Raw genomic sequence first — 25,261 nt, 5'->3', positions numbered from 1 at the left:
CAGACAGAAATAGAAAATGAAGGATTTCATAAGAATTTCTTGGCAGCAAATCAATCTCCTTACACCGTGTTCATGCTACTTACAGCAAAAGGCTCTTTTATCCACCAAAAGGGCAAGGAGGTTTTAGCAGGTACTTACCACTTAGTCTGCTGAGGAAAACACAGAACATTCTTTCAAATATGAAGGGAAAATTCACCCTCCATTTTTCAGCCAAAGATGTAATGTCCGTGGGTGTTGAACACTGGCTTTCTGAGTTTTATCTCATGTTGCCCCTCTGCCCTGAAGTCCATTTCCTCAGGCTGCTGGGCTTCCTTCCCCCAGCAGGGGAACAAGGAACACTGGAGGGTTCTGGCTTACCTTACCCCATGGCATAGCAAATGTTTTCATTTTCAATTTTCTGCTGCTGAGGCAAAAAACCTGATTGTGGTGATGAGCTGATGCTGTCTTTAGTGCTAAGGCTAGGCACTGGAAACCTGCCTGTCTCCAACTCAGCTGGCTTTTGTATCCTCTTCTAAACAGAGCATTATTGCAGCATATAGTAAACATGAAGGAAAAACTGTGGATGAGGCCAAGATTGCTTTCTTGAAAATGATACACCGGTGGCCAACATTTGGATCAGCCTTTTTTGAGGTGAAGGTAGGTTTGAAGGCCTGTGTGAGTGATTTGGTAGTAGATCAGTGCCATGGGAACTAGACTGACTACAATTCCATATCTGAAAGTAAAAATACATTATCAAGCTGAATTTCTGTAATCTATAGAAGAAAACTCAGTTCCTTCCAAGTTGGGAGATGGATTCTTTATCCATTCTGAACTATGCTTGTTGTTTACTGGCAATGTTTTTGCTCTAGTTATAATACCTCTACTACATTTGTGTAGTAGCTATAGGGGGCTAAATTGTCCTGTCATTGCTCTCCACAAGAAAATGCTGCCAAATATTATCTCTTTGGGGACTCTTCCCTCAGAACAGAATGGTACTAATCCTCTCATTCTAGAGTGTGTATCATCTAAGAATAATTTCCCATGTGTTACCTTGAATTTCTCCTCACTAGGCTTTTAAATGCTTTGCAATCAAGCATTAAACTTGTCATCAGACAGCACAGTAAATAATGGACTTGATTCTGCTGTCATGTAGCATTTGCTCAAGTTATCAATATATGGCCAAAGTGTTTCAATGTTCATTTGGGAAAGAGAACAAGAAGCACTGGACATTGTTAAAGGTCACTAAGCCCCTGATACAGATAATTTCTCAATTTTCTGCTTATCTTGCTGTGTTACTCATTTACAGCAAGCCTCGGAGCCCAATTTCCCAGAGATTGTACTGATTGCAATCAACAAGCAAGGAGTCTCACTGATACATCAGAAGACAAAGGTAACAGCTGCTTCTCACAAGCCCATGTAAGGAAGGACTGAATGGACCCTGCTAGTTTAGAGACAGTGATAGGACCTTGCCCAGGAATGTTAGGAGAGGATAGAGGCTATTAATTTTCTTTTTCTATGTGAAAATGAAGAAAATGCTACTGCCTCAAATCACTTCTTTGCAGTTTCTACTCTGGAAAGGAATAGGATAGAGCATCTCTGAAAAAAGACATGGGAATCATGACAGACCTGGCAAGGTGGTAAGATCAGGAAGATGGATAGGCAGTGCACCCAGGAACCTGCTTCAGAAAAATGCTTTGCAGTAAGCCCCAGCTCTCTAAGAGATCAGGCTGAATGGCCATGTTTAGCTGCAGTCTTACCCCAACAGTCTGGTCTTAGCAAGTTCTCAGGAAAAGAGAGTATCACTATTTGCTTTCAATAACCAAACAAAAGATAGGTTTAGATTATTGTAAATCTAATGGCAGTGTGCTAAAGCAAAGATCAATATATAATGAAAGGAAGTCTCACTAGTGTGATCTGTTTGGTGAAAATACAATATACCACTAATCTGGATGCAAGAAATACCTTGATCCATGATTTTTATAAATGAAGTGGGAAAGAACAAGAATACTCTGGCTCTACAGGTTTTCTTATGTAACAGCCTGTTTTCATTTGAGAAATGTTCTGTAGATCACTTTGTTTCTCCTTACAGGATATTTTAGTAGTCTACCCCTTCAATAAGATCTCCAACTGGAGCAGTGGGAGCACGTATTTTCACATGACCATAGGGAACCTGGTACGAGGAAACCGGCTCTTATGTGAGACATCTCTGGTAAGAAGAATTTTGCCAACTAAGACACAACAAAATCCCAATTTTTTCTTTCCAACCCCAATTCCTACAAAAGATGGTGCAAAAACAGATAAATACCAGTACAACATTATACCAAAATAATTAAACTATATATACCATAATTATGCCAATTATATAATAAATACCAAAAGCATTCACTGCTGTGTCAATAAAACTGCTATTTAGAACTGGTTCAGTTCATATATAATGCTATCTGATGCAAAGATGCATCACACAGGACACAAGGAAAAAGAGTAATGTCCCAAATTCTTCCCAGGCATCAAAATTTTATCCATCTGAGAAAGTTAAGACTGCAAAGCTACATAAGAAGCTTTCTGTCTTGCATGTCTGCCTCCAGTTATGTAGTAATGCCAGCCTTGTAAGATTTCATATTTTCCAGGGAGTGGTGCCACCTTTTTAACAATTTGTTTCAGACTATTCAGAGTCTCAGAGAAGCATCACTGTATTAATATTTAAAGGTAGATTTGTAAAGATAACAGACTTTTAAAGTATAACTACTCTGACAGAAAAGCTTGGATTCTTAAATACAAGAATCTTAAGTACAAGTCAAGCTACAGAGTGAATACCAAGGAGGCAGTAGAGCTATGGTTTGTAAAGTTTTGGAAATCCATGAAAAGCAGAGGGAAGAATGGGTAAATTATAACTAAACAAAACAGATATTGAAAGAAAAGATGTTTGTGCAAGGAAGAACCTGAGAAGATGATGGACGAGGGAAGAAGTGATAGTTATTTTTGCTTCTGGAGCTCTCTGATAGATTTTAAGACTTTTTTTCTTTCCTGACAGGGTTACAAAATGGATGATCTGTTAACATCTTATGTACGTCTGCTCATGAATGCTGTAAACAAGCAAAAGAACCTCCCAGCCTGAGAGTGGAAATAGAGCCCACGACCTGTATTGTGCCAAACTATCTATAATTTCATATCCCAGAAGAAATGCCATTTAAAAAATATTAATCTTGTTGATTGATCTTCTGATCACACACTGAATGAACTGAGTTGCTAAATACTACTACAAGAGAAGTTCAAGTGAGCATGTGCTTTCAAATATGTGTAACGCTTCTGTCTTAGATGTAGTATGAGAATTCCATTCAGGTACTGGATTTAGAGAAAGTTTAGATGGATTTTAATGTTCTGTGGGAGTGGGGAAACCCTGTAAGAGCCCCTTCTAATAGCTTGAATCTCCTCCATTCAAAGACAGATACACATTAAGAGCCGTCTTCCTTCTGGAAAGAAAATACCCCTTATTGTATATGCTCTTACCAAATGCACAAACTCCAAGAGTCTTTGGAAACAAAGGTAATTTTTTTCCTCCTACTGGCAATTCTAAGAGTGGAGAGATGCCCTTTAGTAGTAGATAACTGGGCAGTTCGAAAGGTAAGATGCTGGGTTCCATCCTCTGGTCCCTATGTTACATGCTCCACATGACAGCAGACTGACAGCCAATTACTGTCAGAATGTAACTGTCCTTCCTGCATGCTGCTGAACTTGCAGGCTGTCCCCTGAGTCACCACAGCCTTGCTCCACATGTTATAATGCTCTTGGAAACTTACAACCACTTTCTACTGTGCAGTTTCTAGTAAGCTCTGAAATGAGTCTGGGGTTTGGGTCCGTCACTTTTAGTTGCTCCTATTTCAAGATATAGATGAGCTATTCAGTCCAAATCAGAATTGAAGAACTCAGTCTAACAGAGGTCTGTTGACAAGAGACTTTTCTGCTCTACAAAAATGTTCTGCTTGGAGTTATGCAGACATTCCCTCACGAGACAAGAATAATAGCTCTAATTTGTCCTGATCTTTTCTACTTCCTGTTTGGCAGACAGTTTGAGTGGTAAAATTTGATTCAGCACTTGTTAATCTCTAAGAGCTTTGTAGAAACACAGCTTTGGTGCCAGGGGAACCAGAGTGTGCTCTGAGTGTGTAAAGTAGATATAGACTACGGTGGGAGCAAGCTTAGCTGCTACCCCCTCAGATCAAGTACTCCTCCCTTGCTCCCAGTGAAACATGAACATGTCTTAAAGCATTTACACCAAGTTCCTTGAGACACCATCTGGCAGTGCTGGAAAAACAGCTCTGCCTGATCTCTCAACTTTGCCAATGGATGCACAATGGTTCTCTTGTTCCCTCAGACATGTGTGCGCAAAATTCAGTGCTGGTGGGAGTTTTGTGTATGGGTGGCAGGGAAGAGCCCCACTCTCTTTGTGCATCTAAATGAGTGCCACACCTGTCAGAATAGCTGATCTTTTTGCAAGCAGTTAGATGCTCCTGCTGTAATGTCCATTGCTGGCAATGGAAATGCTGGAGTCTCATTACCCAGAGTGGTTTTGTCACCCAGTGTCTGATCTAACTAACTAGCTATAAGTGAGAAATGTTCAACACTTCACCTGTACAAAAAGAAATTTTGCATCCAAACTGTATTGTTTCTGGTTTTTAAGTAAAGACTGCAGAAAATCAACCACAATGTCTTTTTTTTAACCAAGTGAATGTTTGCTCCAGATCCATGTAACCTAAATCATCCAAATATCCACTATATCCTGTAAATGATCATAGTATCCCATCTGCTCATTACATACACAACACAATTTGTACAACACGGCCACTAAAAGGATGATACCCCTTTCTTCACATCCTCATCAACCAACACATCACCACAGAAGCAGCACAGGTCCAAAATGTGAATTCACCACAACAGTGCCTCAGGTTTCAGCAATCCCAGAGCTCCTCGGAGAGGGTAACAGTTTCTGGCTAAGCACTGAAAATATGGTATTAACTGTACACTATACCATTTTTTTTTTTGTGTAAAGATTTAAAATGTGTTACAGTTAACTTTAATACAAGAACATACAAAGGTACAGCATTACAGCATTTCAGTCTACAATCATGTGTTTTGGTTAGACAGCTCAAACAACATGTGATAAAGTGAGAGCTCTACATGGTGCAGAACCCATCAAGGCCTGAACCAAGGCAGGGAGCTGCTAATTCTTTTCTCAATCTAATACCCTCAGCACTTAATAGTGCTTTACAAGCTAATATAACCATGTTTATTACATGCTTGCCTGCAATCTATTCCTTCTCCATCCAATCACTTACGAAAGAATGTCAGTCATATCATCTAATACCAGCCATGCCACATCAGGAATTCTCTCTACAAAAGGCTGACCAGTGTTTGCCAGCATTGCACAGACTGCTGTAGAAACACCAGGACACAAATCTAGAGGGAGGATTAGTGCCACAAAGAAAGACTGCAAATGATTAGCATACCCTTTGGAAAAAAAAAACAAGCTTCACATACCATGCTTTCTAAAAGCAAAACCATTTTGAAGTGTACTCCGTGAGTGTTAGTGATTTTAATTAGGTATAAATATTAATTAGGTATAAATATAAATGTATAGTATGAGACATCTTCTATTAAGTGTAGATTTCTGAGCCAAACTCAACCTTCATATAAATCTCTATTCTCCAGTGGTGTGATGCTTAGGAAGAATTTGGCCAGCAGGTCTATTTACAGCAATGGAAAAAAGCGTGCCACTTATTTCTTACTGACACCTTGACTATATTTATTAAAAAGAAAACAAAACCCAACCTGTCAGCCTACTAAGGCACTAAGGAGAAGTTCTGAGTTTGCACTATAGTCTACTCGGTCTTAAAAAAGTAGACTGACAGAAGTAGAGGAAGATGCATATTTTAAAGCCATTTATAGTTATTTCTCCTACTCCTTCAATTCCGCTCTCACAAGAAAAGTATGTTGGTAATATAAACTACTGTAACTCTGCACATTGCAGGCTATGGGCAGCAGAAGCATAAGAAAAATTATTATGAAAAATTAATAATTTAAGAGAATATCACCCTCCATTAGTATCAGGGATTACAATTATTTTGTTCACCAATTAATTTTGCAAAACATCCTGAAGATAAGGACATATTCCAAATCCTAGAGAACTGAACAGCTTATCAAAGAGAATGATATCAACTCTCCTTAGAGCTCTGAAGCTTTCTAGGTCTGCCAAATCTCTAACACGAGACAAGGTGAAAGCACGCATTAAATCTTCACTGGCAGCACAAAAGTAATGCCATTCACATACGTGCATTTTCCATTGCTGAATGTGAGAGTGGCTGCTGAAAGAATATTACCTATTGGCTGCTAGGTACTTAGTCCTTCCATATTTACCAGGAATGTGTGGCTGTGTGTTCCTCCACCACTTCCCAGGAGGCTGGGGATACACAGCTGCTCAGATTCAGCATCAGATAGGGCCTGTGACTGAGATTACAGGAACAGACCAGAATGTTTTATGCTGAGAAGAATCTGCATAACATACTGACCTGCACCTAGGTCAGAATTCAAGTGTTTTATGCTGTGACAAAACGCCAAACAACAGGTTTGATTGTAAATGGAGGTCTTTGCAAGGCCACATGACTGCACCAAAAGACATGCTGTTCTTTGTGCCCTTAACTAAAAGACCATTTTAAGGCTGGTGAGAGAACAGTGAATAGCCACGTGTTCTCCTAAGGCAGTGACACAAGCAGCTACTGTTACTGGAATCTGCAGTGCAAATTGGTCAGAAGATGAAAGAGTTTACTGCTAAAATTAGGCCTACCCCTCATCATTGTTACAGTGGATACAGCATAACCCAGTTAAAAGATAATGATAACTTACAGCAAGAAAAAGCAAAGCAGCTAAGGGAAACTGAGTTAGCAAAGGCAGTGAAACTCTAAGAGATGGTCTCACATGTGGGATTCTGATCACTTATCCAGATTTCCTACCACTGCTTTGGTATCACTGGTGCAGTTCCATGGGCACTGATCCAGCGAGCACGGTAACACAGTTCTAAGGTAGACAATTGCCCCAGTCCAATTGCTGCTCACACACACAAAAAGTGGGGAAGCTTTAACTTCTTGCTACCTAATTTACCTGTGGCTGCAGGGTGTTGTCCAGGCCCAAATGCTGTGTTCATCTGACTGACTAAACCAGCCACTTTTTGGAAGATTTAAATCATGCAAAGGACAGTAGTCCTCCAGTGCCTGTCAGCCTTGCAAAGGGGCAAGTCTCACAACTGTGCATGGAAAGGGATTTTCAGGCTGCTCAGCTTAGTTCAGCACAAGGAAGTATGGGGGTCACCTCTGGGGGACTCAGAAGCTCACTAGGATCATACATCGTGTGGGTGGGCTCAGGAACAGCACTGCTGATGGCTCATCTCTAAAGAAGTATTGAGAATATCCAAAAGCAGTAAATTTCTCAGCACCTTGGGTTGTGGTAGCAGAGACAGTAGGACCAGTGAAACCTCACTAGTGACAGGCAAAATTACAGAGGAGGACAATATGCTTGAGATGTTAGCATCGTGTCTGAGATCCTCTCCTTAAGTACACTCAGGTCTCAGAAAGATGAATGGGAAAAAAAAATTAAGAAAAATTGAGGTTTTTTTCTGCATAGCACCACAATTGCTACAATCTGTAAACATTAGAAACACCTTCATATAATTGGGCCTTCTGGAGTGTGACCAACAAGCATATCCTTGGCTGGCAAATAAAGTGAGAATGGGAAAACTGAAGTGCTTAAATTGGTACCATATTATTTATTCAGTTTCCTTATGCAGAAGTGTAACCAATGCTCCAGCCACACTGTCTCAATAAATATCAGCTATGCCAATGGACAGGACATGCTTTGTGTTGACCAGCAGAAGCTCTACCAGCCATGTAGTAGTAGAGAACAGAGAAAATTAGTGTCAGTTCTAATAAAATGTTTAGTTTGCCATAGCCACCTTCTCCTTAAGGAGAGCCCAACTATTCTGAAGAAGCTCACATGGCCTTGACAGCTGAAATCTCCTTAGTTCTGAGCACAGAAGCAGCAAAGGAAACTTCTTAGCTGCCTTAACACTGGGCCTAAATGGGCAGTGCAGATGCCATAGCTACTGGTTTCTGGGCTTGTCCAGTAAGCCTACAAACCAGAAGGACTGGGATATGGCATAGGGCACCCATATATTCTCTGTAGGAATCTGGAGAAAGACCAGAACTTTTTGCATGTAGTAAAGAAAGACAACTTTCAGACTAATTGCCTATATATTAAAAAACCTAAAAATTGCTTCAGCCAGAGTAAGAAGAAAAATTCTGATACTCTGATTGAGAAAGAGCAAATCTGACATTTCTTCCAGCCCTACATTTAACCACTTTTTCCAAATTCCTTAGACTAGAAGAGTGAAAAGAGTAGTACATTTCAATTGAGGAAGGAAAGATTGTGTATAGCTCCACAAAGGCAAAATGCAATGTTAATAGCAAATTAATAATCAGCCTGTGCACTGCTGAAGCAGAACTCATCCTCCTCTTCCTGCAGTGTTAATAGACAATTGCTTGGGAAAAGGGACAGTCTAGATGCAAGAGACCTCACCAGAAGCAGGGGAAGGTACTACTTATCTTTGGTTCCACTTCTTAGTAATTGCTTCTGTAATCAACAGCTGCAGGGAGCAGCAGCTTGTGTTAAGAGTGCAGTCAGGAGACTGACAGACCTGTTTGCTTTAAGCAGAGTTTAAATCTAAAGCTTTAGGATGGATCTTCTTGGATGCCAGCTCTGACAACTTCTTCAGACGTTTCTTCAGCTCCAGAGGGAATTTCTCATAGCACTTCTTGCACACAGGCTTCATGTCAAACTCCACAAATTTATTCCTTTAACACAAAGAACAGTTATTCAAATGGTATTTGCAAACTATATGCTTCTCTAATTAAAATCTCCATGCATCTACATCAGTGTTGTTGCAAGGGTTCTATGTCATTTATAAAACAACTCATTTCCTCATCTGGTGATGCAACTATAGAGATTGGGTTCTTTTCAGTGAACTGAGGTCTTTAGCATTGCTAGGTAAATAAGGAGCAAGATTTTGCTATATATTTACATGTAGCAGTCTAAAATACTAATTTTGTTACTGTAGAATACAAGTGTCACTTCAGAGGTTCCCTCTGGGATGAATTAGAGCTCTTTCATATGGCCAGTGGAGCCAACCCAGCAGAGTAGGATAAGAGTTTGAACCTAAGAAAGGAGAAATGTAGGATTGCTTTTTTTTTCCTGCCCCTCTTCTAGATATTTGAGGTAAATACCACAGTATTTTATTTCAAAATAATCTATGCAATAGCAAATATTGTTATTGAGGGGAGCAACCAGGCTGCAGGTTGTTCAGGACAGGCAGTTCCTCCAAGTTTAGAGCCTTTCCTCTGTACTGCTGAATGAGTTCCCCTCTTACCCAACCTCCTTGCAGAATAGACTAATGAAGGAAAATAAATCAGAGAGGATGCCGAGTGCCAGCTCCCTTTCAGTGCTGAAATCAGTGGAATTATAAGCACCTGTTCCCACAGAGAAAAGGTATATTGGCCTTCAGAGAGGCAGAGGCAGGCTGATACCCTGCCTTAGGGACAAATGTCTCACTCACATGGTCCAAAATACAAACACTGACTTACTTCAGCGTGAGCTTGACGTTGCAGGTGGAGCAGGAGAAGCAATTCACACACCAGGCCTTGTTAAGAGCTGATACCACTGCAAAAGCACCAAGTAAGAGGAAACTGAGGGATTGTTTGAATTCAGATTTATATCCTAATTCAAATGAGGCCAGATGTGAAAACAAACACTGTTGTCTTGCAACTGTGGGACTGCAACAGCTGCACTAACAAATGAAACAAGGACAGTAACCCAAAACAAGGAGAGAACAAATCTTACCATCTCCCTCTATCACGCGGCTGCAGTTGTAGCAAACATCTCCAAAGAGCTGCACAGAAAGAGAAATAAGAATACAAACTCATGTTGCTGACTACTCATGGTCCCCAAATCACACAGCTGGTGTGAACATTAAATACTAATAATCAAAGAATTCCCAGATACAGCAGTGGCCCCCAAATATACCAATTTAAATCTTCTGAATAACTTCTCATACACTTGCCAAATAGTCTATGTTCCTTTGGATCTCATACCACTAAATACTACAAAACCTTTTTTGTTGATGCCTCACACTCTAGTACTGTTATGGGATCTTAAAAGTCCTGTGGAGAAGAAAGGATGGGTAGAGTATGATGCTTAGTGTAGACAAACATCTCCTGATGCTCAACTACAAACCCCAAAATAGAACTACTGCTAAAATACAGCTACTGTCAGAACAGCAACACTTACCTCTTATGAGAGAGTTATTTATCTGACACTAGAAAATACCAAACCAAAGCATTGTTCAGTCTAATCACACCAAAAAAACAGGGTTTCATTGGTTTTTCTGTTTGGTTTTTTTTTTAAATTAATCTACTTTTCTATGATTTAGACAACACAGTAGTTGCCTCATGCTCACAGAAAGAAGTAATTATCAAAGAACCCCACACAAATACATTAGAAGTAAAATCACAGGGATTTTAATCTCAACCCACGGTCAGTGATTTTCTATCAATGGCACAAATTAAAATCAGTGTCCCCAAGACATTTCTATTCTGTTTTCAGCATCACTTTTCTACCAAGAAAAACTAGTTTTTTTGTTAAATCTGACTAATTTTTTAATAGTTCGTTGAATCTACAAATTCAGATGATACAAAATCTGCATAGCTTTGCATATATAAAACATGAAAAAGCATTTGCCAGACACAACAAGTACTTACATCACAGATGGCTGAATTTACCTGATTATAATGAGTCTCACAATAGGCCAGCCCTTTTTTTTCATAGTGTCGGTGCCCCAAGAATGGCTTCTCACACTTGGCACAAACAAAATGCTGTAAAAGGGAAAAAAAAAAAAAAAAAAAACATTCCATGGCAAGCAAGCAAAACAACTTTCCCATCACCAGGTAAAATCATGGCAATAAATCCTAGCTCAATACATGACACTTGATCACAGAACAGTTTGGGCTGGAAGGGACCTTAAGGCTCATCTGATTCCAACCTTCCAACCTGGCCCTGGACACTTTCAGGGCTGGGGCAGCCACGGCTTCTCTGGGCAACCTGTGCCAGGGCCTCAGGGCCTTACCAGGAAGAATTTCTTCCCAGTCTCTAATCTAAATCCACCTCTTTTCATTTAAAGCTGTTACTTCAATGCTTTAATGAAGCACAGACAGGAAAGATCTTTATGGAAGCAAAAAAAAAAAAAAAAAAAAAAAAAAAAAAAAAAAAAGAGGAGATATTTAGTCTATTTATAGTAATTAAGAGTTGTATTAAGGATAGATGGAAGACCTGCTGGAAAGGCAATGCTATTGTGTCTATCTTGATAGACTTGTGGACTATTATCTTGCTTGTTTCAGGAAGAGAAATAGGAACATAAACATAATTGGTATGAATACACCTCAAATGAGCAGCAGAATCTCTTTCAGGTCAAGCCCGAGGAGGCATAAATGACGAAACAAAGATGACTAAAATCTTCAGAGCAAGTTGTGATGACTCAACTGAAAATTATAGAAACAATGAGCTGAAAAGGTATAAAAAGCAATAATTGCTCAGCTTTCAGTAAAAATTCCAACACTGTTAAGTGCCTGGTAACTCGAATTGGAGAGGATATAGCTAAGTACATAATACAAAATATATGAATTTATTAGTAAGTAAATGCTTTTCAGTGAACCCTATTCTGCAAGGATCATTACAAATTTTAAAAATTTTAGAAGTTGTGAAGCTTTCTTTGGAACCCTGATGGGTCTGCTGTAACTAATTCACCCATAAAAGGCGAAGACAATCCGAAGCATAAACAATTGAGTTTAGTTTGAATTCATGTATTACAGACCACTTGCATGTCTACAGCTTCCAAGCAGCACTAGTCCCCTTCCAAACCAGCTGCTGAAGGAAGTTCATGTTCAGAAGGCCTCACCTCGACGTGCCACTGCTTCCCCAGAGCGTTGACCACTCGGCCCTCGATGGGCCTGCGGCAGGCCCCGCAGATGGGGATGCCCATCTTGTCGTGGCAGGGCAGGCAGTACAGCTCCCCCTTCAGCTCCCGCGCCTCGGCCGTCAGCTCCTTCCTGCGGCACAGACCCTGAGCTAAGGGCGCTGAGGGAAACTCCTCGGTGCCCAGTGCTGGAAGACTAAACTTGGAAGTTAACTTAGGCAAGAGTCACGCTAGAAATGCAGTCATTTTAGCTAGTGAAATCCAGTTATTGTCAACTCATCTTTCTAAAACTGCTTTCTCAGTTTGCCAGAGAAGAAGGTACGCAGACCATCACGTCTGCAGCTGAATACTCTCAGACATACGAGGTGCACCTACATGGGCACTCACAGTGCCATGCTAAGACTTGAAGTATCTCTGAATGGGAGAGCTCAAGTGCAAGAACCATCCTAGCAGTGCTCAACACTGAGACATTTACATGCACTGTCACCCATTCTGGGGCAGCACTGTGCCCAGTTAAAATGTCTTCATGGTAAGTACTTCAGGTCAGACAGGTATCAGCATGGCAATGGACAGTGCCACAAGACTGACACAGCTCATCAAGCCATCTTTTTTTTTTTTTCTATCCAGGAATTCGAAGTGAAACTATTTTGGACAGCCTAGTAACTCCTATCTTTGGAAAACTCTACTATGGTAATCTGCACACAGCCTTTGAGGTAAGTTCATGCCACGGAACTATTTTCACTTTCATTATAAACTAGCATTATCATGTTAGAATAAGAGAATATTGAATGGCAAAATAAAACTAAAATTTCTGTAGTTTTTCCAAATTTATTTCAGTTTTTCCTCACACAATTTCTATTTGCTCAACAATGCAAAGGAGCAAAGTTTAGACCTTGGGAAGGACTGCACTGCTGAGTCAACTGTTGGTCTCTCTCCCTTTTTGTCAGAGTTTACAGCAGGGTAACATACCCACAGTGGGTGCAGTTGAAGTGATCTGGATGGTAGGAATCATTCCTAAACATCAGAGGCTGCTCATCAATTATCAAGTGGCACTTCTGACAGATGTACTTGCCCAGTCCCTTGGCTTTTTCACGGTTGTGGCATGGCCTGCACAGGTGCCTGGTTGAACACAGTAAAGGAAAGAAAATATTAAAAAACTCTTTCTCCTAAAACAACATATAATACATACTGTAGGAAGTACTTTATGTAACAGAACTGTCTTCTGAGGTCAGACAAAACATAATTCAGTTTGGTGTCCAGTGTTTCACACCAGTTGCACAGAGAAGAATGAGTCAGTCACACAGTTGTATTTCCTTAGAAGACTACTCCAACATTCACTGATTTATGTGCCATCAGGGATGTCACCCAGTCATTCTTCTAGGGATCCTTTCCAAACCTGCAGATCTTCTCTGATAGCTAGGAAGGAAAGGTGGCAACACCCTCTATCTATAACTAATGGATCCAACCATAACAGAGGCATTACAGCACTGGGAGGGAGTCAAGGAGAGAGAATTAAATGTATCAAACCAAAGTGCATTGCTTGAATGCCTTTTACCACGGCTGGATTCCTTAGTCTTCAATATCTAGGAAAAACAAGAGACCTCTTGTTGCCTACAAATTCCTTTTACTCCTAAGTCAAAGAAAATTAAGAACCATGCAATTTTATGTGGGGAAAGCAGCTGTATTCCTAGCACATATTCTTGAACACATTACAAGTACACTTTTAAATAGGCAGATAACCCAAATTTCTGGTAGGAAAGCTCCGGCAAAGGCATAAAAAAAAATCTTGTGAAGGCTGATGGAAGCCACCAGCTTTATCTCAATACTTCAGAGCTCTGAGGAGAAGCTGTTGCCTATTATCTATCCCTCTAGCTGCAACACTGTGGGCTGGGAAGAATTTATAGTAAAAGACAAATGACAGAGAATGACTTCTGTGGGTTGCTTTGTCCCAAAACAAACAAGTCTGCTTCATTCCTTTCACTGTATCACTATGTCAAACACTCACTGAGATTTACAAGTCATTCTCAGAATACATCAGACAAAAGAAAAAGTTCAAATGGAAAGGGCAGGTTTATGGATTAAGTAGCTGGTTCTTCACGGGGCTCCTTCCAAAATTCTGCCCTGATGAATTACTTACCCTTAGATATGTGAAATGAGGATAAGAATACAACACATGTTGTTGTGAGGCCTCAAACATTTATGACTCTCAGCTGGCAGGTGTCTGTCTAAGTGCTAAGTATCATTATTATTCTCTCCAAATCTGAGTCCTTCTGTCAGCAAGTGTCTCTGCCCAGGGCTGGAAGTACTGTCCGCCCAGACAGAGTCCAGAAAAAGCAGACAGCACCCCATTATAAGGAAACACACAGCTGTGCTCATCTCAGCATAAAGGCATCAATTTTACTCAGCACTGTCAAATGCAGAGTAATTATACAGGGCTGGACATGGGGACCCCAAAGCAAGAGTCCTGAAAGAGACCCCTCTCATTCAGCTGAATGAGATGCCTTCAGCCATTTGCACTGATAAACCATTTTCAACCCCCCCTCCCCACTCACAAACCCTCTGCCCTCCCACAGACCCTCTCTATTGGAAGCAAGGGGAAGTGCTGGACAGGCTAAGCTGTTACCATAGCAGCCTCCCCTCTCCCTAACCCTCTCGCCCTCCCCCTTCCCACCATTATGGAATTATCCCATTCTGAAGTGTCCTGTTGTGTCTGTTAATACTAGATTTCCCCCAAACAATGCATCTCTCCACCCTCCTAAAATAATCAGGGGACTCCAAGGATTCTGTGTTTAGGGCTGGAGGTTCAGTAGCAGCCTTCAGTAAGCACCAGGAACACTGGCATATTCATGCAGGATACTCATATCTATACCAGCAGCAGCAGCCCCAGTGCCAAGAGCTCAGCTGGGATGAAGACTGCTCCTCAGTGCTGGGGTGTCCTCTCCCCTGCTCTGTTGTGTGACTGAGCTGATAATGTGCTATCACAGCGAGGAGGACACTATATAGAGGGGCTCCCCTCTCTGCTCTCAGCAACTCTGCAACTTTGCATTCTCTTGGAATCATCTTGTTTGCTCTGCTGTTTCTACCTAGTTTGCTGTCATCAGAAGGAGTTCATTGAGATATTCCCCCAAAGGACCCTATACTGCACCCACAGGACGGCACTGTAAAGAGGTAAGAGACCAACTTTTGTTAGTAGGAGCTTTAGGAGCTTTTTATTTTTTTTTAGGAGCTTTCCAAACGGCATTAGTTTTAGCTGGTGCCAATAAGGAGCAGAACACATACCGAGGTGGATAAATATAATGGAAATGTCTGAATCTAAGAATAGGCAGCATTTTCTGAACTTCAAATAATTTCCTCGTCTTTATGTCACTCCTTCAAAACAAAAAAGGTTTTCAAACTTTTGTACCTAATGTACGGCATGTCTAGTGCTCTCTGACACTGATGCTCACAATAACCAAGTATTTCAGATGAAATACAGGCTCAGCAGAGAGTGATTTTCAGGAGAAAAATTTCAGTCAGAAATTGACTATTTCTAATGAAGAGTACTTTGAGTGAAAGATAGAAAACTCTTGATTTGACAAGACACTAAAGTCATAATCATAAAAACACACAAACCACTATAACCATATCAAAAACTGCTCTAGCTGAAGGCAAGAACAGGAATTTCTGATACCTACCACAAACTCTAACATACAGGTCAGTTTATCTGCAGTGGGCAAACAAAAGCTCCCAACTAGCCAGGTAACTGTGTACAAAGAGCTAAAGATTTCTCCTGCTAGTTCTTTCATTAATGACAGACAGAGCATCTGCTGAAAGAGTGACTGCGTTATGTCTGTACTGACAGCCTTGTGGATTGTTCTCTTGCTTCTGAGCAGAAGAGAAACAGGGCATGAAATATGGCCAGTGTGCATGTATTTCAAATGAGCAGTGACATCCCCATTTCAGCTCAGCCCTGGGAGGCCTGGGATAATGGCTCATTCCAGAACAGTGCTCTGTTCAGCAATACGTAAATCACTAAATATTCACACAACATCAAGAGTGCAGTCCAAGCAGAAATTATTGGATAATGAGTCAGACTCCTAAAGGAGTTTTCTGTCTGTGGAATGACAGCCTCTTGCACCATATAGCTTAAACACAGACTACACATTCTAGGTCATTTGTGAAGGTTTCTAGTTTGCTCTTAGCCTTTATACAGACTATAGGAATCCCAGTGCTTTGTCAGTAAGCATAAAAACACTAAACACATTTATTTAAAATTTATAGGATAAACCCAAGGAGAATAGGAGTGGAATTGCAAATAACTGCAAAGGGCTTTCAACACCTTCTAGAGAACACACTGTCAGAGAATTATTACTTATCTAAAGCTGTAGAATTCTGTTGAAAACATGTAAGGCCTAAAAATAAGCCCAACAATTAATTCTAGTGACATGTTGGCTTTTTTCTGAACCTACTCAAGTGCTACACCACTATTTTCACCCATTAACTAGAACTACAAAAAAAAATTAAAGCTGTAATTAAAATTTACTTTTAACTTAAAACATAAGCAAAATTAGAAAGAGAGCCACTTCCTTTTTCTATAACTTCTAACCAGACAATGAATAACATCTTACTTCACCTTGCTCTAAAAAGTAAATTAGATAACAGCAGCTCTCCTATGAAGCTGTCATTTGCAAAGACTGAATCTATTTCAATTTTATCATCAGTTCTAAGCCTTTCTCTTCCTGACACTGACATACTGGGCTTCCAGATAGCTCTGACATTCTCCTTTCTACTCCAACCCACAGCATTCTGCACTGAAAGCACACCCGTACAGGAATCCATAGCAGACTCAGTGCTGTCATCAGTGAGGATAAAACTCTCAGTTTTGAAGTGTTGCCTGTTCTAAGTCTGGCACTGACACTCAGCTGAATCTGAATTTCCAAGATCTGCCTCAGGAAATCAACTCAAATGAATCGGTTCAGTGTACCATGCTGTTAAACCCCTAATAATTAGCTTGTAAACAGGGAAAAGTCTGCTTACTCCTTCACTTTGGGAACTGATTTAAAGCACTATCAATAAGACAGGAGCCATCCCAGTCTGTTCCATCAGATAACCCTGGTTTCTGCTTTTTCAGCTGCTCCAAGCCAGTGTTTACTGCTTGCTCAGGTGTCACAACCATGGATAGAGCAACATTTAGCCATAAGACTATCCTGAGCAGGTGTGTACACAAGATCACCTGATCTACACTTTTTACAGATGAAAAGCATAATTAAACAATGGGCCTGACATGAAAAAAAAAGGGTTAAAAGCTAGAACATGAGGTGATAAGCACCATCATAAATTAACAGCCAGTAAAAAGGCACAGTCTCATGTGTTTCTCTTTTGGTATGTAACAGAAAAATACATATTTAAACTAATTCCATCCAAGGAGGACAAGTATGTGAGTCAATGTTACTACCCCATACAAATTTTAAACTCTTGGGTTCAAGAGTACTTGCAGGTTTTACTTTGTAAGGGACAAATGAATAATATAAACAAAAAACCTGTGGTCTCCTCTGTAAACTTGCAACCTTCACACACAAAAAAAAAATCAGCAGGGCATTTTCCTTTTGTATGTAAAAGCACAATTTCACAAGTATTTTTACAGATAAGAACAAAAGGACTGTACAGTCTTCCTTGCACATGCAATTGCAAATAATGGCAAGATAGCAACTTGTTATAACTACTCAAATCCAGAAGGGTATCCAGCAATGCATGAAGTAAGAAGGGCCCTCTGTGGCCACAGGAAGAACTTCCAATTTCTGAATTTCATCCAATCTCCCTGCTGTTGACTTCGTCTCTTCAACTGTGAACCAAACAGAATTAATGTTCTGGATCTCCCAGAACATTAATCTCCAGTTATTCCAGTTTTCTGTTCACCTGGAAGTAACAGCAGCCAAACTGAAGATATTAATTACCTGGGAGCTTTCTTACATTTTCCAATATATTTGTTTGACCTTAATCCATTTCAGTTCTCTATGATCCCAATATTTTTAGGCATCTGAACAATGAATTCTGTAGGGGAGCTGGACACAGTGCATAATGGATGTATTAAAAGATGCATTGAGTATTATGGAGAAATGGTCAGTCAGTACAAAATTCAAGGGTGAGCAATATAGAGGTACTGCTGCACAGACTGTAACACTTCTGAGGAATTCAAGTAATAGAGACAATGCTGGAATTTCAGACCACCTGCATTTCCCTACCACCTATACCCACAGACAAGCAATGTATAAAAAGCCATGGGTAGGTGCTCAGAAAATCCTATCACACTTCTTGATGCTGTTCAGGACACTGCAAACAGAGACTGGCAAAGCTAAGCCAGTTTTGCTAAGCTTCTACTTGGAAAAGGCCCTGGATAAGCTACAGTGGAGCTCAGGCTTTTGAGGCAGGAAAAGAGAGAGCTATGGTGGAAGATAAATCTGCAGGGAAGGATGACACTTTTGAGAGGTGACTGACAGCATGGGCATTATTTAAAATCTTCCCTGGGTCAGTTCAGTGTCAAAAGAGATGCTGCTACCTATCTGAAAAGTTTCCTCCTATATTGGAACTAGGTGCATTTGCCTTAAACACAGGACTTGAAAATAATGCTCAAAGGTTTTCAGGAACCCTGTGGTTTTTTTAAATAACAGCAATACTTGATCTATCTTTTATCTCTTTTAAAAACAAGACAGATATTCTAAGCTGGATCACCTTACAACAGATACCTGTGCTCAGAAAAGCTGACTCATGAGGAACTCCTTAGTCCTAAATCAGGCTTTCAAACTGAAACATGCAAAGTACTTTTGAGTTAGATATACAGAACTCACTCCTACTCCTCTTAACCAGACACACAAGCATCTCACTACCTGGTTGTAAAACTGACCTCAGCATGGGCTGGAGACAAGCTCATCACCAGCTAGGCAGCTCTTCATTGGGGTTCCTTCCACAGGAATTACTGCTCTGGTAAACCCAGCAGAGCAGAGGGTATTCAGAATTCTAATGTAACCTTTAAATTCAGACTGACCTGTCATACCAAACACCGATGCTAGCAAACAGGAGACATTGCTGACTTTCATACGTGGGTTTTTCAGTCTTTCAGGGTTTGTTTTTTTTTTTGTTTTGTTTTGTTTTCCACAAATCCAGGCTCTTCAGTAATATAATTTCTTAATTCTTTCACATTTAGGGCTTTTTCTTCTTCAGAACTGTGGGGGAAAATGAATGGGCCTGCAGCTTCAAGCCTACTCTTCAACTGCTCAAATCAATCAAATTTCAGTTTGGAAACATCAGAGCAATGTGGCAAAGAGACACACCTTGAGAATATGATTTTTGCCACTTTCTACTTTCTGGACTTCATCCTGGCTTTTGCTGGCAATGCCCTGGCTCTTTGGCTTTTCATCCGGGACCAAAAGTCAGGCACACCTGCCAACATTTTCCTGATGCACCTTGCTGTGGCTGACCTGTCCTTTGTGCTGGTTCTCCCCACACGGCTGGTGTACCATTTTTCTGGTAACCATTGGCCATTTGGTGAGATCCCATGCAGACTCACTGGCTTCCTTTTTTACCTCAACATGTATGCCAGTATCTACTTCCTGATGTGCATCAGCGTTGACCGTTTCCTGGCCATTGTGCACCCTGTGAAGTCCATCAAGCTCCGCAGGTCCCGCTATGCCCACGTGGCATGCGTCTTTCTGTGGGTCATCGTTGGTGTGGCAATGGCACCTCTGCTGCTCAGCGTGCAGACGGTCCAGATGAAAAACACAACTGTCTGCCTGCAGCTCTACAGAGAAAAGGCCTCACGCCACGCCCTCGTGTCCTTAGCAGTGGCATTCACCTTCCCCTTTATTACTACTGTCACTTGCTACTTACTCATCATCCAGAGCCTGAAGAGTGGGAACAGAGTTGAGAAACACCTGAAGGAAAAAGCTGTCAAAATGATCATCATGGTCTTGATGATCTTTCTAATTTGCTTTGTACCTTACCACGTCAATCGCTACATTTATATTCTCCATTACAACGGGACCAAAGCTTCCTGTGAAACGCAGCGTCTCCTGGCCCTCAGCAACCGCATCACCTCCTGCCTCACCAGCCTCAACGGGGCCTTCGACCCCATCATGTATTTTTTTGTAGCTGAGAAATTCCGTGAGGCGCTGTGCAATCTGTTTTGTATTAAAAAGACCATAATGTTGCCTCAAACATATGAGGGTAAGACAAATGAAAGCTCACTAAGTGCTAAATCTGAACTGTGAACATGACTCGTGTCAGTGCTTCATCTTAAGAACACTCTCTTCCACCAAAATCAGCTGAGAGCACAAATATGCAGCAAGACAGTCCAACCAGAGCCAAACTCATCCTGAGAAGGGAAGTTCTGTTGTTTCTATGGGACAGCCATTAACAAGAAACCCTCGACCACAGAGAACACGTGTGTTTGTATTGCTGAAACTGCAAACAGAAGGACAGTTCTTCTGGTTTCCAAGGAATGAAACTGAGAGTTGAGCACTTAGGAATAGGGAAGGGGACATTGAGGGAAATGGACCCATGTATTAATTTTTTTTCAAAGAACTTAATTCCCAAAGCACTCAGTACTTCCTCTGCACAACACATACAGCCTTATTTAAAATTTCACATTGTGCCAGCAGTTGAGATCCACTCCTGAGATAGACCTGCCTGATGAAAAAAACCTCCACATTTGCACATCTTGTTCAAGTCTCTGAATTCAAAGCGTTTATGTGTAATAGAGAGAAAATTGGCACTAAATGGTGTCAAGAAAAAGAAAAGAGACCAGAATGAAGCAACTAACCCAGCCTGGACAGGAATTCAGACAGAAAAGATTCCTAGCTTTAAGATGGTTTACAGTTCTTTTTTGTGACTTATTCCTTCACTATGGATAAAGAAGGGATTATCTTTATTCTCACTGATAACAATTGCATCCAGCAGAATATGCCTGGAAGTGACAGGCAGACTAGGGTAGACCAGGTACAATGAAAAGGGAAAAAAAAAGAACACAAGAATTTCCAGTAACATTTAGTAAAAGACTGCTTCAATACTATGGATATAAATATTATAGGAAACCATGTGGCAGGTGAAATATATTGTTACAGAGATTCACACACCTCTTTTTGCTATGCTTTTGGGAACAAGTTCCTTACCATTTTAGATTTGGTCCACAAATTACAAAATCAAACATACTTTATCTTGCTTGAACTGCTTTTATCCTGACTGCTTCCCCAAAACACCCTAAGTGCTATTCCAACAGCCCATTCTAGCAAGATGAGATGCCAAAAGAAAATCAATTTTGCCCAGCTCAAAAACTAAGGCACAGAGGCTGCATGCAGTATGAAAAAGAAGAGGGACTTGAGAGGACTCCTTGCTGGACAGATAGAAGTATATGACCTTTTCTTCCTTCCTTCACCATTTAGTCAGTGAAAATATAAACTCTAGGAAACTACTAGGCTTTGCTCATAACATATGAAAGCCTAAAATTAACTCTGAATTGTGCAACACTGTCTGCTAACTGCTGGATTGTTTTATTTTCTTATAATGGTATGCTTTTGTATAAGCTCTCTTTTGTATTTTTATTTCTTATTTCTGAATTAAATGCATTAATCGACCTCTAGGATTCATTTTTGTATTTCTGCATTTAAAACAAATGATTTCTGAAGACTAGAGGAATCACAGGCTGAAAAGACTTTGCTGTAATCATTGTGTTATTCTTTTGGCCTTTTGCTACATCTTGATTTCCTGCTCAGCAGCTTACTTGATAAACAGCCTGCCTGAGATCACATAATCCCTTTTTCTCATTTGTTATGCAGCCTTCTGCCTGAAATCCCTGAAAGCTGTCTTCTGCCTGAAATCCCTTTCTCTTCCAAAACACATTTACTAGCCACTAAAATTTGAGTTTCTTGTTGGAAACAAGAACATGTTTCACTGGATGAAGAACTTCTCACCTAACAAGTTATTCCTAAAGTTTCTTCTGTACGTTTTCAAGCTTTCCTTCTCAGTGTAAAACTAACTGACCACCCTCAGCATCTCACAGCTTTATCAATAATATACTGATAAAACTTTCTGACCTCCTGCTCCATCCTACCTGCCAGCATTCTTCACAAAACCCAGGTCAGCAAGGGTTATATCGCAGAGCTCACAGCGGAAACATTCTGGGTGCCAGTTGTTGTTCATTGCCTTGATAACACGCCCAGTAATGAACTCGCCTGCAAAAGGAAACCAGGAGATGCATGAAGAAAACAGTCTTATCAAAATCTACTATCCTTTACAGTCCTTCCACTTTAATTTCAAAATTACTATTACAGTCTAACTTGAAAAAACTCCAAATTATTCCCACAAGCAGAATAACCCAAAATCACTGCTTTGTTCTCACCCAGAGCTCCTGACTCCTTAAAACAACCCCAACAATCCCAGCCCAAGGCCGGATGTCCCAGCAATGCTGTGAGCTTTGCACAGCCCTGGTGTTGATATTTGCCACTTCTTACCACATTCCCCGCAGCAAGGAGCAAACAGCATCTGGAAGTCATGCTCACAGTACTTCCTACCTTCAAACTGCAAACAAGAGAGAAGGAGCCCTCATGAATAAGTGAACTACTTTTACATCTTGACAGTTCAGCATGATTTTCTATTGATATGACCATTTAGTCAAGGTCAGTCACATTTTCCAGTTCTAGCCCCTACACACCTGTTTTTCAACTCCTAAAGGTTCTCATTAAAGAAATATCCACATATGGCTTCACCCTCATGGTGAATTTGCACAGCTACATTAATAGCAATGACGCGACAAGACAGTAAAAATCCTGAAGAATACCCCAATCCCTTTCTTATAGTTGCTTTTAATTTCATTTTTGCTTTAGTTTAGTTCAGAACTACTATTCCTCCTACACAAGGCTAAAACTCACATCAAAATAAAATACATCAAGTTTAAAACAATGTGTCATTCAAAATATGTACTTGTGCATATTCTGTAAAAAAAAATTCAGCCTAGCTTTTAAATGGGTTCACGTATTTCAGCTGCCCAACTGGAACAGTTTGGTACAATATGTCTAAAAATAAAGACAAAAAAATTACTTATGTCTAATTAAATATTAAGGCCAGGTTAGACAGTGCTTTGAGCAACCTGGTCCAATGGAAAGTGGCCCTGCTCATTGCAGGGTTTGGAATGTGATGATTTGTAAGGTCCCTTCCAACCCAAACCATTTTGTCATTCTGTGATGATTAACAAAACACTATTTTCTTTTTGAAATGTCTTACCCAAAGAGCAGCTTTTGCTATTACCGAAGGAATACATGAGAAGAAAAAGAGGGAAATTAACTTGGAAGCTCCTCAAAAAAATGGCAACAATTATTTAGGGCTAAGAAATTAAACACGCAAGAAAGCTGAAAATTCCTTGCATTTTACCAGAGCTATTTCTCTTCTCTTCTCACCAGCCTGAGAACCCACCTCATAGAAGAGTCCCTCTGGGAACTGCCGGAAGCACTGAGCACAGACAAAGCAGCTCTCGTGATAGAGCTCCCCATTGCTGTTCACAATCCTCTCTGCGGGATCGAACCGCGCCTGGCAGCGCTCGCACACGGCATTTGCCAGAGCATCAGACATATTACTGGAATAAAGACAAGAGTAAGAACATTCATAAACACAACATTCCAGCTGCTTTAAACTCCCTTTTACATGGAAAAAGAAAAATCAATGAGTTAATGAGTCACTGACATGAGTTAGAAATAAGGTTCTGACAACTCATATGTGGCAGATAAGGTCAAGTAGCAGATGTACCTATTGCACACTTTTGGCTACTTCACCAATATTTCACCCCATTACATCACCCTGCTAATAGCTCATAGCAAACACCCACAATTTTTCACAAACCAGCAGTTTGGAGACCAGCAAACCTAATGACCTTGACTTCTTGGGCCTTCTCAGGACATGAATCTTCTGATATGTAATAAGCACTCATATCCCACTGCACTCTCCCCTTCACTGTCACAGTAACAAAACATTTCCCCCTCTACGATCCCCTGTCCTTCTGACAAATTAGTTCAAACTGTCAAAGCATTACAAAGCTATGGGCAGGGAGAAGTTCCTCTAGCTGGCTTGGCCAATGTCTCAGCTTCATTCCCTCAGAACATGAGGCTAAACCCACCCCTCCTGCCCAAGCCACACTTAGAAATCACATAAAGGATATTTCCTTGATCTACCCTAAAATAAGGAATCATGCTAATCTCTTCCACAAAATTTTCATGCTTGCCAGCGTGCTAATCTAAGTTAATGCAATTTAAAAATGTCTATCATGTGTGCAAACTAGGAGGGAAAAATTATAAGATACATCTCAGTTTCATGTTGCAGTGTGATCTTTCTTTTAACCACCAGACTTTCAATAGTATAAAACCTCAATATTATTACATTTTTAGATACAGAAAAACTATTTTATGCCTTCTGAACACCTTTTGAATTCCATGATTGGAATAGGTGGAAATATAAAAAACTGCCACCATTTAAAAAAATCTCCAAACTATTTGTATAGTACTTTTCCTGAGGTAGGTAATGTATGCATAAAATGAAAGATAGCTTGCCTTACTAAGCTCTTTTCTCTTTTTAGATTCAAAGTTACTCTGAACTGATTTTCCATTGTTTGTGTTACTCAACAGCCCAACATGCTACTTTCCCCACCTCTTCATGGAAAACAGTGATTCAATAAATTTTTCCAGGAGCAGAAGATTCCCTTTCCTCTGGTCAGAGACATCCCCCCCAAAACCAGGCCAATGTCTGTATTCCAGGGCTTCATGCCCTGAGCACAACTGGAATGAGCAGGGAGCAGCCTCACACTCCTGAGGCAGCACAACCAGCCCTGATTCCCTGGCTGAGCTGAGCCAAGTGTCTCCCCTCTGCAGAGGGGACCCCTAGGGCACATCCTAGGCTGTGACCTAGAGCAACCCCTCAGTAAAACCAGACTTTCTTTCTACACTGCAATTCCAAAGGAGGCAAAAACCAAGAGAGACCACAATAGTCTCAAGAATGGAGTACCAATTTAGCAAAAATTTGTTACAACTTGTTTCCTTCTTGCAGTACAAAGGATACGTAAAAAAACCAGACATGGACTGGAATTATGGACAAGAGGAAATCCTGTAATTTCATAAACTAGAGATCATAGGTTAAAGAAATATTTTTTATCCTGGCACAGTGCCAAGGGAATAGGTCAGCACAAAAACATCAGTGTTTGCA

At 40.5% G+C, this 25,261-nt stretch overlaps 3 protein-coding genes across 7 annotated transcripts in view; 2 read left to right on the top strand and 1 right to left on the bottom strand.

The window, feature by feature from the left end:
• Positions 1-4,663, top strand: part of MYO7B (myosin VIIB) — a 48,241-nt gene extending 43,578 nt beyond the window's left edge. For all 3 annotated transcript variants that reach the window (XM_053952050.1, XM_053952049.1, XM_053952051.1), the window contains exons 45-48: positions 520-636; positions 1,286-1,369; positions 2,069-2,188; positions 3,011-4,663. In XM_053952050.1, the coding sequence (XP_053808025.1) occupies positions 520-636; positions 1,286-1,369; positions 2,069-2,188; positions 3,011-3,094 (405 nt within the window). In that variant the 3' untranslated portion in view covers positions 3,095-4,663. The remainder of the gene's footprint in view (positions 1-519; positions 637-1,285; positions 1,370-2,068; positions 2,189-3,010) is intronic.
• Positions 1-25,261, bottom strand: part of LIMS2 (LIM zinc finger domain containing 2) — a 51,134-nt gene that overhangs the window by 13,533 nt on the left and 12,340 nt on the right. For 2 of the 3 annotated variants that reach the window (XM_053952062.1, XM_053952064.1), the window contains exons 2-10: positions 23,486-23,645; positions 22,528-22,594; positions 22,128-22,248; positions 13,016-13,165; positions 12,029-12,179; positions 10,857-10,949; positions 9,919-9,967; positions 9,663-9,738; positions 4,655-8,876 (exon numbers count right to left, since the gene is read on the bottom strand). In XM_053952062.1, the coding sequence (XP_053808037.1) occupies positions 8,729-8,876; positions 9,663-9,738; positions 9,919-9,967; positions 10,857-10,949; positions 12,029-12,179; positions 13,016-13,165; positions 22,128-22,248; positions 22,528-22,594; positions 23,486-23,645 (1,015 nt within the window). In that variant the 3' untranslated portion in view covers positions 4,655-8,728. Of the gene's footprint in view, positions 1-4,654; positions 8,877-9,662; positions 9,739-9,918; positions 9,968-10,856; positions 10,950-12,028; positions 12,180-13,015; positions 13,166-22,127; positions 22,249-22,527; positions 22,595-23,485; positions 23,646-25,261 lie in introns of those variants that run through there. The other variant, XM_053952063.1, reaches the window with a different exon arrangement.
• On the top strand, positions 19,249-21,640 carry GPR17 (G protein-coupled receptor 17). Its single transcript, XM_053952060.1, has one exon. It carries the CDS (start codon positions 19,258-19,260, stop codon positions 20,287-20,289), a length of 1,032 nt encoding a protein of 343 aa, XP_053808035.1. The 5' UTR covers positions 19,249-19,257; the 3' UTR covers positions 20,290-21,640.

The sequence above is a fragment of the Vidua chalybeata genome, chromosome 10, assembly GCF_026979565.1.
Source record: "Vidua chalybeata isolate OUT-0048 chromosome 10, bVidCha1 merged haplotype, whole genome shotgun sequence".
NCBI lineage: Eukaryota > Metazoa > Chordata > Aves > Passeriformes > Viduidae > Vidua > Vidua chalybeata.
This window is presented reverse-complemented; position numbering and strand designations above follow the sequence as displayed.